At 47.9% G+C, this 15,073-nt stretch overlaps 1 protein-coding gene across 3 annotated transcripts in view; it reads left to right on the plus strand.

Annotated features, from left to right (window-relative positions):
* Window positions 1–15,073, plus strand: part of EGFLAM (EGF like, fibronectin type III and laminin G domains) — a 190,202-nt gene that overhangs the window by 161,284 nt on the left and 13,845 nt on the right. For 2 of the 3 annotated variants that reach the window (XM_060091647.1, XM_060091651.1), the window contains 4 exons: window positions 377–488; window positions 5,320–5,436; window positions 7,824–8,004; window positions 13,645–13,668. In XM_060091647.1, coding sequence (XP_059947630.1) covers window positions 377–488; window positions 5,320–5,436; window positions 7,824–8,004; window positions 13,645–13,668 — 434 coding nt within the window. The remainder of the gene's footprint in view (window positions 1–376; window positions 489–5,319; window positions 5,437–7,823; window positions 8,005–13,644; window positions 13,669–15,073) is intronic. The other variant, XM_060091650.1, reaches the window with a different exon arrangement.

A 15,073-nucleotide genomic window follows, 5' to 3' on the forward strand; every position in this document is an offset into this window, starting at 1 on the left:
ATGCTACAGATATCAGTACATCAAGGAATCTGTTTTACATCATAGCCTATATAGTTTTCTCTTCTTCAAAGCTTGTATGCAACTCTGATCACACTTTAGCTTCATGTCACCCCTCATCTTGAAAACCAGACTAATCCTACCCCCATTTCAGACCTGTTGTAAGGAATAAGTAAAATGGTAAGTGAGATACTTACTCCTCCCATGAAGGGGTCCAATAAATGGAGCTATAGCACTGCTGTGTTTACCAAGAAGATTTTACTTTTTGCTGAAGGGAGTGAGGTGCCTAAGGTTGGCACGTTTCACGTGAGCCAGATTGGTGGACGTTATTTCTAACGCCAGTGATGCTAACCCATGCTCAGTTTCCTTCCTTCAACAGGAGTGAAGAGCCCCTCACCCTGGGTCAGTGGCACGAGCTGCACGTGTCTCGCACAGCAAAGAATGGTATCTTACAGGTGGATAAACAGAAAGTAGTGGAGGGAATGGCAGAGGTAAGAAGGATGTCACCTCCTGATGGCTTATGTGAATGTGGTTACTATTTCCTTCCTGTCTTGGAGGTGAAAGTGGCAGCATAATGATTAAACACAGTGCCAGTTTACCTGGGCTAACAACCAAGCTTCCCACTGGGCAAGTTACTTAACTTTGCAATTCCTCAACTGTGAATGGGGATGATGATAAGAGGGGCCTCATAGGGTGGCTGGAAGGATGGAGTGAGCTCATACAAATGTAGCGCTCAGAAAACTGCCTGCCTACGTCCATGCCTCCCAACCTCTGCCTTTGTTCATGTCCGTGTATAAGGAAATTCAGAACACAACTCCAAGGCAGGGCCAGAGATGGGGTGGTCGCACAGCTGACAAGGACACAGACTCTGAAACCAGACTCACGGGGCTCAAAATCTAGCTCCATTCCTCACCAGTATGTGAATTCAGAGCAGTCACTCGATCTCCCAAGTTGGTGTTTTTGCATCTAAAAAATGGGGTAATGGTGACACAATAATGATGTCTTATAGAATTGTGAGAATTAGAATAACTGTGTTTATAAAACACCACAGAACCTGGCATATGATCAGCACTTTGTAGCTTTACTTATTGTTAATAATGTGCTATCATAATAGCCTCAAGAGCTCAGAATTTCCACTCAAGTTTATAACGTTCATCCATGATTTTATTTCCAAGGTCATGTTCAAAGGAAAATGACATTTTTAAGGAGCGATAAGAGAGATTTGCTTTAAACTATAACCTACTGCGATTCTGTACACACATGAAATTTACAGACCTCTAAAGCAGAGGGGACTTTAGATTTGCCAGGATGTTCATTACAACAGTCTTCATTTTGTGCCTCACAGATTTAAAGGGGGGCATTGATGAATGTGGGTGTTCTGATAAGGAAACGAATTGATAGAAAAAAGAAAAGGAAGGAAAAGGGACCCTTGGTGGTAGGAGGTATTTGGTTGAGGAGGAGAGAAGAAAGAAGGACACACATGTCAAGAAGGCAGCTTTGGGGACAGCAATGGTGGGTGGTCCTATCAGAACCAAGGACCTCCTTGGGAATTAGAAGAATCAGAGACTGGGCTCTGCTTCAAGAGGCGAGTACCTTAGAAAATATCCCATATATATTTGTGGAAGGAAGGAAGGGAGAGGGGAAGGGAGGGAGGAAAGGTGGAAGGAAGAAAGGAAAGCAGGGAAGAAGGAAGGGAGACAAATAAAGGAAAATGGATTTTAAAGGGAGAATGGGAGTCACTTCTTGTACAATCCAGAAAACTCTAACAGCTGACTTTAGTCCAAGACAAGATTGGAAGCTCACAGGCATAGATCTGACTGTGTGTTGACTTAATAATATAAATTCAAAAAAGCATTGTATCGCTTTAGGCTCTAGTTACCAACATCTGTAAAACAGTAACAAAAACTTAGGATGAGCCCGTTTGTAAATAGGGAGCTTAAGGCCTTTGATTCTAAATAAGGAACTCTTCAGGAGGCAGTATTTACCATTGGGATCCTACAGTGAAGAGGTAACACAAAGGTAGAAACCACACCTCGGGTTCTGTTACTACCACGCCAGGAAATGAGAATTAGACAATATGGTAAAACCAGTGTCCTCCCTATTGGCTATTTGAACGGATGGAGCTGACCGGAGGGCTGCCCACCTGGAAAGCAGTATAAACATGTGGGAGGGAGGGCGTGGCTGTTCTGTGTGCATTTGAGGGTAGTTCTTGTGAGGCTGCCTTGAGACAGGAGTGGGAAGGCCCAGTGCTTGATCTCCAGGAGTTAAAGCTTAATCAGACCACCCCGCAGGGGTCTCTGCCCCCGCAGCTGTCCTGTCCATACCGTGTTCAAAGGTGTGGCTGAGAGGGGCAGAGGTCTTGGAGCTTAGAGATGGGTGGGGACGGGGATTAGAGGATACTGCTGGGGGCTAACCCAGCCCCTAAGTATCCAGGCTACACTCGAGGCCAGATTGCTGGCTGCAATGAGAAACATCAACAGTGCAGGGTGAGCCAAGCTATGCAGACTCAGAGGAAAGGCAGTGCTTCCCAGGGCTTCAGGAAAACCCAACCAGGCCGTTTGCTCAGGTTTTCCAACCACTCCCAGCCCGAACGGAAGCGGGAGATCCAGTCCCAGAGCATCCCAGGGCAGAACAGGCCCACCTTGGTGGCTCTGTTTGTTTATCTCCTGCGGTCCTGCGTGGGCGTGGCCGCTGCAGCCCCGCCTCTTATCCACCGGCCGGTGGTGGGGGAGAGTTTTGATGGGCAGCCAAAAGGGACGCCTCTCACCCCACGAGACCCCGCCCCGTTCTCTGGACCCAACCAAGAAACTGCAAGTGTTTTCTAAACGGCCTGCTTCTCTGAAATCCCTTTGACCCTGCAGCCTTCCTGCTTTGCTCCTAGTACTTTATTTTAAAGACAAGATGGAGATGGGTTCATGGGGGTGTGTGCTGACAGCTCCTGTCTGGTTCCCTGTTTCATGGGGCCACAAGAATTCGCGAAAGCCCTTCTTTGATGACCACCCTGCTCCACCTCCCCGCTAGCTAAATAAGAACCCTCGAAGCTGCCTGAAGGTTATTGACGGAAGGCAGTTCAATCTGTCTAATCCAAGACCTCTCTGCTTCTACCTGGCTGGACCCCGCCACCGTGAGCGCTCCCCTACATGGAGCTCCCTCCTCTCTGTCTCCATCGCAACCAGATCCCAAATCAGTTCTCCTCCCTCTGGCCAGTTATATTCCTAAAACACAGTCTGACTGTTCTCCCTCCTGCTGAAAACTCATTGCTTTTGGGGTGAAGTGCACAGTTCTATCCATGCATGATCTGGTCCCTCCTTGCCTCTGCCCTATACCTACATGCCCTCTAAGCCCTGACTTGTCCAGTTTCTTTCTCAGTTCTAACTCTCCCTCGTGCACCTCCCCACTCCTTAGGTCTGGGGTAGAGTATGCGATGCCCCCTCCCCGCCAGGTGCACCCATAGTCACCTGGACAGTCCTCACAGGGTTAATCTTACCTGCCCAGTCACTTGTCTGTGTTCACCCCAGCATAAGCCTCTGGAGGGCAGGGACCTGGGCTTTTGTTTTACATCTTTATTGGAGTATAATAATTGCTTTACAATGGTGTGCTAGTTTCTGCTTTATAACAAAGTGAATCAGTTATACATATACATTACATATGTTCCCATCTCTCTTTCCTCTTGCATCTCCCTCCCTCCCACCCTCCCTAAACCCACGCACATGTGGTCACCTTATCTTTGATAAAGGAGGCAGGAATGTACAGTGGAGAAAGGACAGCCTCTTCAATAAGTGGTGCTGGGAAAACTGGACAACTACATGTTAAAGTATGAGATTAGATCACTCCCTAACACCATACACAAAAATAAACTCAAAATGGATTAAAGACCTAAATGTAAGGCCAGACACTATCGAACTCTTAGAGGAAAACATAGGCAGAACACTCTATGACATAAATCACAGCAAGATCCTTTTTGACCCACCTCCTAGAGAAATGGAAATAAAAAGAAAAATAAACAAATGGGACCTAATGAAACTTCAAACTTTTGCACAGCAAAGGAAACCATAAACAAGACCAAAAGACAACCCTTAGAATGGGAGAAAATATTTGCAAATGAAGCAACTGACAAAGGATTAATTTCCAAAATTTACAAGCAGCTCATGTAGCTCAATATCAAAAAAACAAACAACCCAATCCAAAAATGGGCAGAAGACCTAAATGGGCTTTCTTATTTACTGTTGTTTGCGCAGCACTTTGTACCTGGGACATATAGTATGTACCCAATAATATTTGTTAAATTATTAAATGCTGCTACTGTTTGTATTTCTTTTGATCATAAATCAAAGCAAACAATAACTTATGTTACCCAAAGTGTGTTCATCCCCCAGAGGTCTCAAATGTGTATGTTATCTTAGGACATTTTAACATTTTGCTTAATTAAGACTCATGTTTAAAGGAGTTTAGACATTACATCTCACACACTGCTTGTTATCTAGCCCAGCTGTTGGGTTTAGGCTGTTGAAATGACCAGAAGCAGGGGAAGCCTTTGGGGATTGACAATGGGGAATTCTCTGAGAACCTGGAAAAGAATTTCTCTGCCCTTGTATTTGATAACAAGGAATGCCTCCCACCTGCCATACCTTCCCTTTCTCTTGGCCTAAAGTGATTCTATCTTTACCATTAGTGAATATAACAATAGCTGCCATACTGGAACGCAGATCCTGCATCCAACTCTAGGCAAAGTGCTAAATCAGTGGAATCTCAGCCGCCAGGACAGGCTAGACTGTACTGCAGTCAGCACACATAAGCCCAAAATAGCAGCACCTTATAATAAGGAGTTACTTCTCACTCACACTACATGTCCGTCAATGGTCAGCTGCAGCTTTAATCTGAGACCCAGGCTGAAGGAACAGGGCTTGGGGAAAGAGGGCATGGTGAACCACTCCTGGCTCCGAAAGCCTCTGCCCAGAAGTGATTAACTTCTCTTCTGCTCATGCTTTATTGACCAAAGCAAGTTACAGAGCCCCACTTGAGATTGACAGGTTGGAGGTAATCTTCCTGCAGGGAGAGGGGTATTGATGATGGAACAGTCTACCATATTCACTCGCATTTTATAGATGATGAAACTAAGTCTCAGAAATGTCAAGAAATTTAAACAGGTGGTAAGTAGCAATGCAAAACAAGGCAAAGGTCAAGCCAATGTGTAGACAGATTGTCATGATGAGTCTTGAGTCTCTGCCATTTGCTCCCTGACAGGGAACCAAAGGTACCTTTGGTAATCTTAACCATTTTTTTCTGAAGTTGCACCGTGTTTTGTTTTTAATCTGTTGGCAGGGAGGCTTCACCCAGATTAAGTGCAACTCGGATATTTTCATTGGTGGGGTCCCCAATTATGATGACGTGAAGAAGAATTCAGGCATCCTCAAGCCATTCAGTGGGAGCATCCAGAAGGTACAGGCTTCCCTTCCTCATGTGTATTGTGTGACCTTGACGGCAGACAATGGAATTGAGAACTGTGATCAGTGCAACCTGCTGCACCCAAGAAAGAAAGCTTGAGAAATTTTTAACATTTTTTAAATTATATTTTTTAGTGCTCAGAGCATACCTTTCCAACCCCACTTTCTTATAACGTCTGCTCCTAGCTGTATCCTGCAGACATCCCATGAATGCAACTCAGTGGAGATGACTTTGTACAGCACATCCACTAAAATATCCTGGGATTGTTGAGGGAGGCACCTGGCACCAGGTCGCTATAGACACTTCTACAAAAGGGAAGGAAGAGGATGGAGTCTCATAGGGACTCCTGCTTCTCTTTGGGGTCACTTTGCTTTTTGCTCAAGGCAAGACCCAATTGTTTTCGCCACCTCCCCTCCTATCCCCACCACCATGATTTAACAGTTGTTCGTCAATCATGTAACCATATTCTTGAGCACAGATTAGAGTCCTTCTATAGAAGGTCTGGAAAAAAATCCACTCAGCTAGTAAAAGAGACAGGATGCTGACCCCATTCATATCTGTCTCTTATTCCTTCTCTTGGGGCTGGCCATGATCTCTCCAGTCATGAGATCATGTTCTGTCTGCAACAGATATGCAGGTTGACCCACCAACCCAGATGTCCAGGACCACTAAACACTGGGGGACAAGAATTTGAAGAAAAGCACCGCCGGTTCTTGGGTGTTAGCAGTATCCTGTTTCTTTAGCAACCACTGGAGGAATGGGGGCCACTGATCCCTTTCACACCTGCAGCAAAGCAAGGAGAGTCTAAGAGGATGGAGGGACAGTGAGAGAGGAGGGTCCTCTCACGATTTGCACATCGGACTCTGGGAAGCGCCCCTGGGGCTCTGTACTCTGTATCCCAGTGTAGGGCCCAGTCAATATTTCCTCTCTCTGGTGTGCTTCCCTTTGTTGCTGAACTGTGATATCAGTGACACGTCAGTTCGGATCATTGTCCCTCCAGGAATAGAACAGGGACATGGCCCCCATCGGCCACGTGTGTAATCACGGGTTTGAAATGAGGAAGCGGGCTGAGTTGCTAAGAGGCTTCACCTTCCTTCCTACTGTGTCAGGTTTTGCCCCGTCTTCACACAGCACACACAAGCCTTTCCTCCTTACTTCCTGGAAAGGCCCTCCTCCCCTCCCAGTGACCCAGTCATTGGCTCTGCAGTGGGCCGCGCCATTCTTGGCTTGTTCAAGTCCTGCATTCTCAGCAAGAAAAGGAGGAGACTGCGGAAGAATTCTGGCTCTTGTCTGGCAGCTTCTGAGATTCAGAGCTAGGGAAACGTTTTCTCCCAGCTCTCCTGACACTCTCTAACAACTAGGCAAACCTGTGGAAACATGGATTAGTGGCTGGAAGTGCCATTGCTAATCTCTTAGGACCCCCTGCGTGGTGGACCTTCCCCTGGGATGTGTTCTCTCTGTCTCTGAGTTCAGCCAAGCCCGTGAGACTTTGAAATACCAACAGCTCAGGGCCAGTGCACACTCCGTTTATTTGTGGCCGGGGAGACCAGTAACCTCACCCTATAATTCATCAGTTTCACTAAAGCCCCATTGCAGGGACAAAGGGTGACAGCAAAGATCTCTCTCATCCAGTGAATATGCACAGCAGTGCTAAGAATGTGACCTGAGTTTCACTCCAGGGAAGAGGATGTGGAGAGGAAGGGGATTCCAGAGTGTCAGGGGAGGCAGGAAGCAGGAGGGAGGGGGGCGATTGCGGAGGCCGAGATGGTGGAGCTGGAAGAAGCTGCAGAGAACTCTGGCCAGGGAGACACAGCAGCACAATTCCACCACCTCCAGGCGCAATCACCCGCCCTGGGATTCCTGCCTGTGTAGCATTTTGTGTTGGATTCTTCCTTACTTCGCTTTACTAGTAGCATCTCTCAACCTTGGCTGCACCTTAGAATCACTGGGAAGCTTTTTGAAGTTACCGATGACTCCATTTCACCCGCAGAGGTTCTAGTTCACTTGATCTGGGTGGGGCTTGGGCATGAGTATATTTCTTAACCCTCCCCCGCTCCACCTCGGGTGATTCTAATATGCAGAATTAGAACCCTAATTTTGTGGTTATTGGGACTTCTTTACAACCTCACTGAGTAGCCAGGTCTTCCAGAGACAGAGGAAGCTGCGTGTATAGTCTTATAAATGACGCAGAGTGTCCCAAACACCAGGTGTAATCACTTCAGTCCCTGTGTCACTTACAAGACTATAAAAGCAGCAACCGGACTTTCTCTTTTGTTTAAAGCTCCCTCACTAGGCATAGTTCACGTTAGCTGAGGAAAGCTGTAGAAGACCGAAAAGACGTTTTCTGAATTCCTGAATTTCTTCACATTTTCTTTCCTAAGATCATCCTGAATGACCGGACCATCCACGTGAAGCATGACTTCACGTGGGGCGTGAACGTGGAGAATGCAGCCCACCCCTGCGTGGGAGCCCCCTGCGCCCACGGGGGCAGCTGCCGACCCAGGAAGGAGGGCTATGAGTGTGACTGCCCCTTGGGCTTTGAGGGGCTGCACTGCCAGAAAGGTACACCACAGGGAGGGTAGGGGGAGAGGGGACTCAGGTGCTGCTTCTGGGAGCAGAGGGAATGGACGGACCATTTGGGGGACCAGTTGATAACCCCGGGACGGCCATACCAATTATTTTTATCAATGATGTCAATAGCATATTAGATGATGAATTATATATAAACTACTATAATTACTTAATAAGAATTAAAATGCTGAAACAGTTCTGTAAACAGTAAGTAAATAGTTCCCCCCCTTCCCCCAACCTACCATGGCTCCTTCCCTGAGAATCCCCTCATGGTCTAGCAAATCAAAAGGTTAACTCATAGGGAATTCCCTGTTGGTCCAGTGGTTAGGACTCGGCACTGTCACTTCTGGTGCCCAGGTTCGATCCCTAGTTGGGCAGCCAAATTAAAAAGAAAAAGTTTAACTCATAATATGGGTGAGGGAGGTTTCCAGGACTCGTACATCTGAGCCACTCCCAGAGCCTATCCTGACAGTTGGATGCCTGGGCTTTATAGACCGATAAATATCTTGACTAAATATTTTTGACTCCTACCTGTGAATGCTGTAAAGAGAAATCTGAGAAATCTTGCCAAGTATGGCAAAATATGAATTGTACATTAGTTGCTCCAAACAAAAATATGAATAACCTTCTATAGACTGCTATTTTCCATGCTGTCTATGTTTCCTCTGTACCTCAGTTTCCTCATTTGTAGAATGGGAATAATAGAGCAATGTTGTCTAACACAGAGAATTGTAGCGTAGATTAAATGAAGCAGTGCATATTCCTTAGAAGAATGCCTGGTAAGCACTCAACCAATATTAAACATCATTATTCTTGGTGAGAAAAATAAAATGCACCAGCAAGTGCTGTGAGCTGCTCAGCTTTCAACCTGCCCTCGTGTGAAAGCAGAGCAGGTCCCAGACCACAGGCCCTGCTGGACTGAGCTTTCCACACTAGCTCAAGGAGGCGGAGGCCACGGCGGGTCCAGAGGAGGCCTTTGTTGTGCAGCTGTGTCATTTCGGGCCACACGGGCCTTCTTGTTAGAATGCCAGGTGACTTCACCTGTCTGAGAACTAATTTAAAAAGGTAGACAGGCCTGAAGGAAAGAAGGCAGCCATCCTAAGTGAAGGAACGTGCTCTTTCTCTTTCCTATTTGTTTCCAGGTTCCTGATTTTAATGAGAAGTGGGGCTTAGAGGAAAACAGGTAGATATTTCGGTACATGGAGTGCTAGGAGAGGTTGTTTTGCAGCAGTCTTGGAAAATAGGAAAGGTGCCAGTTTTCCAGCTGGAAGACTAAGTAGTAGTATACTGAAATGAATTGTGAAACCTGCATGGCAAATCATACGAAATATATTCATTAACATAGCTCACCTTGGTGACGAACCCCCAAAGAAGAAGAACATTTGTGAATGAGCCTGATTATAATTCTAACAAGCAAATCACTGTTTAGCTAATAGCATGTACTTGAAGAGGTTTAGCTCGAGTGGCCCGTTCATTCAGAAAACTGGATCTGGATTTCACACTGCAGCATTTGAATCTCCTAGGTCTTCCAATTTTACTGCAGGCAAATTCAAGCTTGCTCCTGACTTAAATGCTAACACGAATGGCCAATATATAAAGTCCAAGCTTAAGTGAACATTTAGCTTTGGGAATTAAAGGAGGAAGGAAAGGATAATTTGTGATCTTGTTAACCCTGCTTTCCTGTTACAGAACATTAGCCATACAGATATAAAGTGCTCACGGGTACAGCTTTGTAACTATAGGATCGGGTTCAATGAGAAATAAATCTCCCCAGAATGAAGAGTCAGATCGCTGATGAGGGGCTGGGCCTCCTGGCAAGATCCAAGGGAATGGACAGTGGCAGGGGGGCTCTGGGGGGGTTTGGGGCTCTTTTTCTTCAACATCCTAGGCTCGAGCCAAGAATGAAACCCAGACAGAACATCAGCTGTCCTTGTGTTATATCAGTATTTCCTTGTGCTTTGAAATAAAGATGGTGTTTCTGACAAAAGGGCAGCTGTGGCCAGTCCTAAGAAGATTCATATGTAGGAGGGATGGCCTGTATCCCATAACTTCTTCTCCTGTTATATGGCTTGAGAGGATTAATGGGACGCTGGGTGCAGGTGAGGACTGTTAAGGACAATTTTTCCAGGCCCCAGCAGGCTCTCAGAGGAGCACAGTTACCAAACAGACTTTTGAGGTGAGCATCTAGTCCTGCGTAAGGATCAGAAAGAAAGGGAGGAGCGCTGGTTCCACAGAGACGCAGGAGAACAGTCTAAAAGCTGGGGTATGTTCTTCGTGAGAAAGACAAAGAATGGTTAGAAGCCATCCTTGGTTGTCAATGAGGATCCTGTCCGATCCAGCAAGGTGATTCTTAGCCTCGTATATTTAAGGGTTGTTTCCGTCCCTGATTAACAGATCATGCTTCAAAAGCACGAACCTTGGGGCTTCCCTGGTGGCGCAGTGGTTGAGAGTCCGCCTGCCGATGCAGGGGACACGGGTTCATGCCCCAGTCCGGGAAGATCCCACATGCCGCGGAGCGGCTGGGCCTGTGAGCCATGGCTGCTGAGCCTGCGCGTCCGGAGCCTGTGCTCCGCAACGGGAGAGGCCACAACAGTGAGAGGCCCGCATACCACACACACAAAAAAAAGGACGAACCTTTCCTAGCACTCCCCCACAGAAGTTAAACCAGTCCTTTTCCAGCGGGCAGCACGTTGTAGAAATCCCCAGGGCCAGGCCTTGCTTAGTCCATCCCAAGGCGTACCTTCTCCGTCAGGAAATTAGCTTCTGGGATCCTCAGTGAGTCTGGTTCTTTCTACCCTCCTCAGAGGCAAATTCCACTGGGACCTTAGTCGGGAGACTGGAAACTTGTTCTCACCTCTTGGTGGTGCAGACAGGCTGGGGCCAGAAACTCAGACAAATCCTGGAGCGGCCCAGGCTCCCGGACCATCAGAACGTTGGGACCCCCGTCCTGCCCTTTGTCTCTGGCAAAAATCAGAGGCAGGAGCAGAGCCTGAGCCCAGGTGGAGGTGGGCACCGGGCTCCCACTGAAATGTAGAAAGGTGAGCCTCTCTGTCCCCAACCGGGGCAGGAGGGGCCAGAGGGTCTTCCGACTCCCAGCCGCGACTTCAGGGGCCAGCAAAACCCACAGGGCTTGGTGGTCCCCTCACCTTCCGTTTGGGGGCTGTCACTCTTAGGTGCCTTCTTCCACCTCAAACCTCAGCACTCCATGCTGAGCACCCCCAGTACCGAGGCCCTTTTCTCATCTCACCAGAGGGGTGTCAAAAAGCCGCCCTCCTGGGCCTCCCTGGTGGCGCAAGTGGTTGAGAGTCCGCCTGCCGATGCAGGGGATACGGGTTCGTGCCCCGGTCTGGGAGGATCCCATATGCCGCGGAGCGGCTGGGCCCGTGAGCCATGGCCGCTGAGCCTGCGCGTCCGGAGCCTGCGCGTCCGGAGCCTGTGCTCCGCAACGGGGGAGGCCACAACAGTGAGAGGCCCGCATACCGCAAAAAAAAAAAAAAAAAAAAAGCCGCCCTCCTCAAAAAGATACTCCCCATGCTTAGAGATTTCTGTCTTCTTTCTCTCTGCTCTCATCCACATTTACCCACCTGCGTCCCAGTCCCTCAGGGCTCTTGTTTTTAAGCTACTAACAAGTTAAGGCAGAGTTCCACGAAGCACATGTAAAAAATTAAGTTCCAAGGAATACTGATGGCTGTTTTGTGCTCACACAGAGAGACAGACAGCATACATTCATAGGCACAAAATGGGAGGGGGCTTCTGGGGTCGAATAAATCTGGGTAATCCATGGTAAACAAACCACTGTCTCTTCTGTGGCACTTCTCAGAGCATTTGCTATGTTCTGCGTGTCCACGACAGGGGTGCAGGATGCAGCTGTTTCCTCCTGGGGTTCCCCCAGCCCATAGCAGACAGGCCACTTGGGAAAGAACTCTGAGCCCGGTCCTCCTCTCCCTTCCCTGCATTAGTTTGGGCTCAGACCATGCAGGACCCTGCAGGCCACTAGATGGGGTTGTTTCTCTGTAGCAGCTGAAGCTGCTCCACACTCACTACCGACCCCAAAAGCTAATGGCTTAGGTCACACATTTGTCAGAGATGCGCAGCCCTCAGAGATGGGAACCTGCCTGATCCATACTGATCTCCCATATTCTGGACATTTTATGTTGTGTTTAGTAAATTCACATCGTATTGCTGGGTGTGATTTGGGTGATTTTTTGGGCCGGGGAGAGGGGTCCCAGTGCATAAAACACATAGCATCATTAAGTATGGGCTATAATTTAAGAAAACTCAGTATGAAAAAACACAAGTGGATAAGACATAGAAATTGTGCATACTACAGGGAATTTGTTTTTTGATGGCGTATCATAAACAATGGAAAATTTGGGGGGGTGTTCAACCTAGATGTTCATGTTTAGATAGCTGAAGACTGGTAGTGTTGAAAAACATTTTTTTGCTGTTCTTTATGGCTGCAGAGTCAGTTTCATGGAACCAAGACATCTGCTCCAAGTAGAGCTGTCCAGCAGGGGAGGGTGCTGCCCTATGGGCGAGAGAGCTACCCATCGTGGAAAGTGTTCCCTGGGGCTGGATGACCATCTCTCAGGGGGTTGTTGAGAAGAGTCCTGGCCGCTGGGAAAGCTAGGTTACAGCACCTCAGGTCCTTTCTTCACTGGTGCTGGGACTGTATGAAGGAACCAGCAAGCTCCCTTTAACTCGTCATGGTCCATTGGGAATTTCAAGTCCCTGCAGTGGAAAATGCTTTGCCTAGCTTGCAGGCTGCTATTCATTGGGGTATTATGTGTGTTACCAGAAGGCATGAGCTTTTAGGTCTAAATGTGAGGAAGCACCCAAAACACTTTTCAACTAGTGCCTTTGCCACAGAAAAAAAGACAATATAGAAGAAATTGGATATAAAGGGTTAGGGTCAAATATAGTTGTGCTTACAATATTTAAACAAACCACAAAGGGCCAGAAAGGGCTAGATGGTCACTTCTAGCTGTACTGTTGTAGGACGGAATTAATATCTATCCACATATGCTGACAACACTGAGTATATTTTCACTGGTTTTGTACTCAGTGGTGTCATTTCTAGAGCGTTCCCCTGATCTTTGTTAGTCGCCACATCACCAGAGCTCTGGAGTATTGCAAAGGGGGTGGGGTGGGAATTAGGGTGATATTTTCCACTACGGAGAGAAAAGAGGCAGCTGGCTGGCTTATCATTCCTTTTTCACACATAGCCTGGAGCCAAGAAAATAAACGGTCATTGACAAGGTAAGTAACTTTAGCAAGGAATTATTTCTCCAGGTTTAGATTAAATGGGGATTGTCAGTACAAGCTCAGGGGAGCCTCAGAGGTGTCAGACAACTTATTACATACATCTTCTTGGTCCACCACCACCTGTGCCTCCACTTGTGAGCTGGGACTGGGGAGGTGTGTTGGGTGGCTTGGTGGTAACCATGCAGATTTCCAGTGGTTCCTGTTGGGAATCAGATTCACATTCCGTAAGAGGAATGTGAATTCCTGCAGGGCTTCACGAGGACAGCAAGGCTGGTTCCCAGAAATCTGCAACCAAAGTAATTGGGATTTTATGAGGACTGTGAGATTCTGACCTTCCCTGTTCTGTTTCATGCTGGCACCTGGCAGAGTGTGGGAACTATTGCCTCAATAGTAAGTACAGTGAGTCCTCTGGGAAGCTGTGGCAGTGCCCTGGGCTCATGCCAGGGCAGGCTGCGGGCACAGTGCAGGCCAACCACCTGCAGAGGTAATGAGGGGGACACACCTCCCAGGGTGGTGGGCATCCTCCCACCAAAATCGCCGGCCCTGGGGACACACGTGTCTCCCAGATGGACCTCGGGAAGCCCTGAGCTCCTGAGCTGGCGGGGCTTAGCAGGCACCTGGATGGGGCTCCTACACACCCCTTTGAGGGTCCAGGTGCAGAGCGTGCCCTGACCATTTCAAGGAGTCCAGGGGAATGATGACTGTTGGCCACACACCCACATCCATGGCCAATAACAGCAGGGACAGGCTCTGCCTGAGGCTCAGCCAAACCCAGCAGGGGCGCCGGGGTGATGTTTAGCTCTGGGTGGGATAGTCTCTCCTCCTGTCTCAGCACTAGCAGCCTGCAGTCCGGGGCCTGCCAGCCCAGCTGAGAGCTCTCCTGCCCTCCTGCATTTCCGCACTCTTACTTCTCATCCCCCCTTCTGGCCCTCTCCTTTCTATTTCTGCTCCTCTGGGTGTCTCTCCCAGCCTCACTTTTCCCATCCCCCTCTCCTTCCCCTGCCCGGGGCTGCCATCCAGTTTTACACCTTCTCCACGTTTTCTTTTCTCCTCTTCTGGCGTCTACTTTCCCCTTTTCCCCTCTTCCCACCATCTTTCTGCTCGTGCCATTTTGCATCTTTTTCCTTCTCTCGACGTCCTTGTCTTCCTTCTTCCTCCTACTTGCTTTAAGCAGAGGAAGACGGGCCTGTGGTGCAGCCCAGAATTTAAGATGCAAGAGATGTTCATTTCAGTCTCTAAAAGGCCCTCCGGTCAGCAGGCCCTTGTCGGGCTGTACTGCCTCAGGGGACAGTGAAGCAATTTCTGGGATAGTCACCTCAGAAACTGTCTTTAACATTTTTTACTTCTGTTCTGCATTTCTTGTTTTCTTTCTTTCTCCCTTCCTCCTCTCCTTCCTTCCTTTATTTTTTTATGAAGAGAATGGGAGCATGCTGTGGGTGACCTGCTAACATAGGAACCTATATTCGGGGGCCCAATGTCATTGGGTTTGGGGTTTTGCTTTCCTTCCTTCCTTCTTTCCCTCCTTCCCTCCTTCCTTCTTATGTTTAGAAGTTGAGTTTAAACTCTCCTGTCGTGTGTAGTGTCAATAATTGTACGTTTCCTCCCCTGGGTACAGAGTCCTTAGTTCAGTGTCTTCTTTGTACCAACAACATATTTTTGTGAAACTAGAGCTCGTTTTCTAAGCTGGCTTCTTCCCTCTCGTTTTGCACATTTCTTTAACATGAGATTCACTCTACCTTAATTTATTTAAACTGCCATTTGTGTCTTTCTAAAGAGAAAAGAGATATTGCTATCA

Source organism: Mesoplodon densirostris, chromosome 3 (genome assembly GCF_025265405.1).
Source record: "Mesoplodon densirostris isolate mMesDen1 chromosome 3, mMesDen1 primary haplotype, whole genome shotgun sequence".
Classification (NCBI taxonomy): domain Eukaryota; kingdom Metazoa; phylum Chordata; class Mammalia; order Artiodactyla; family Ziphiidae; genus Mesoplodon; species Mesoplodon densirostris.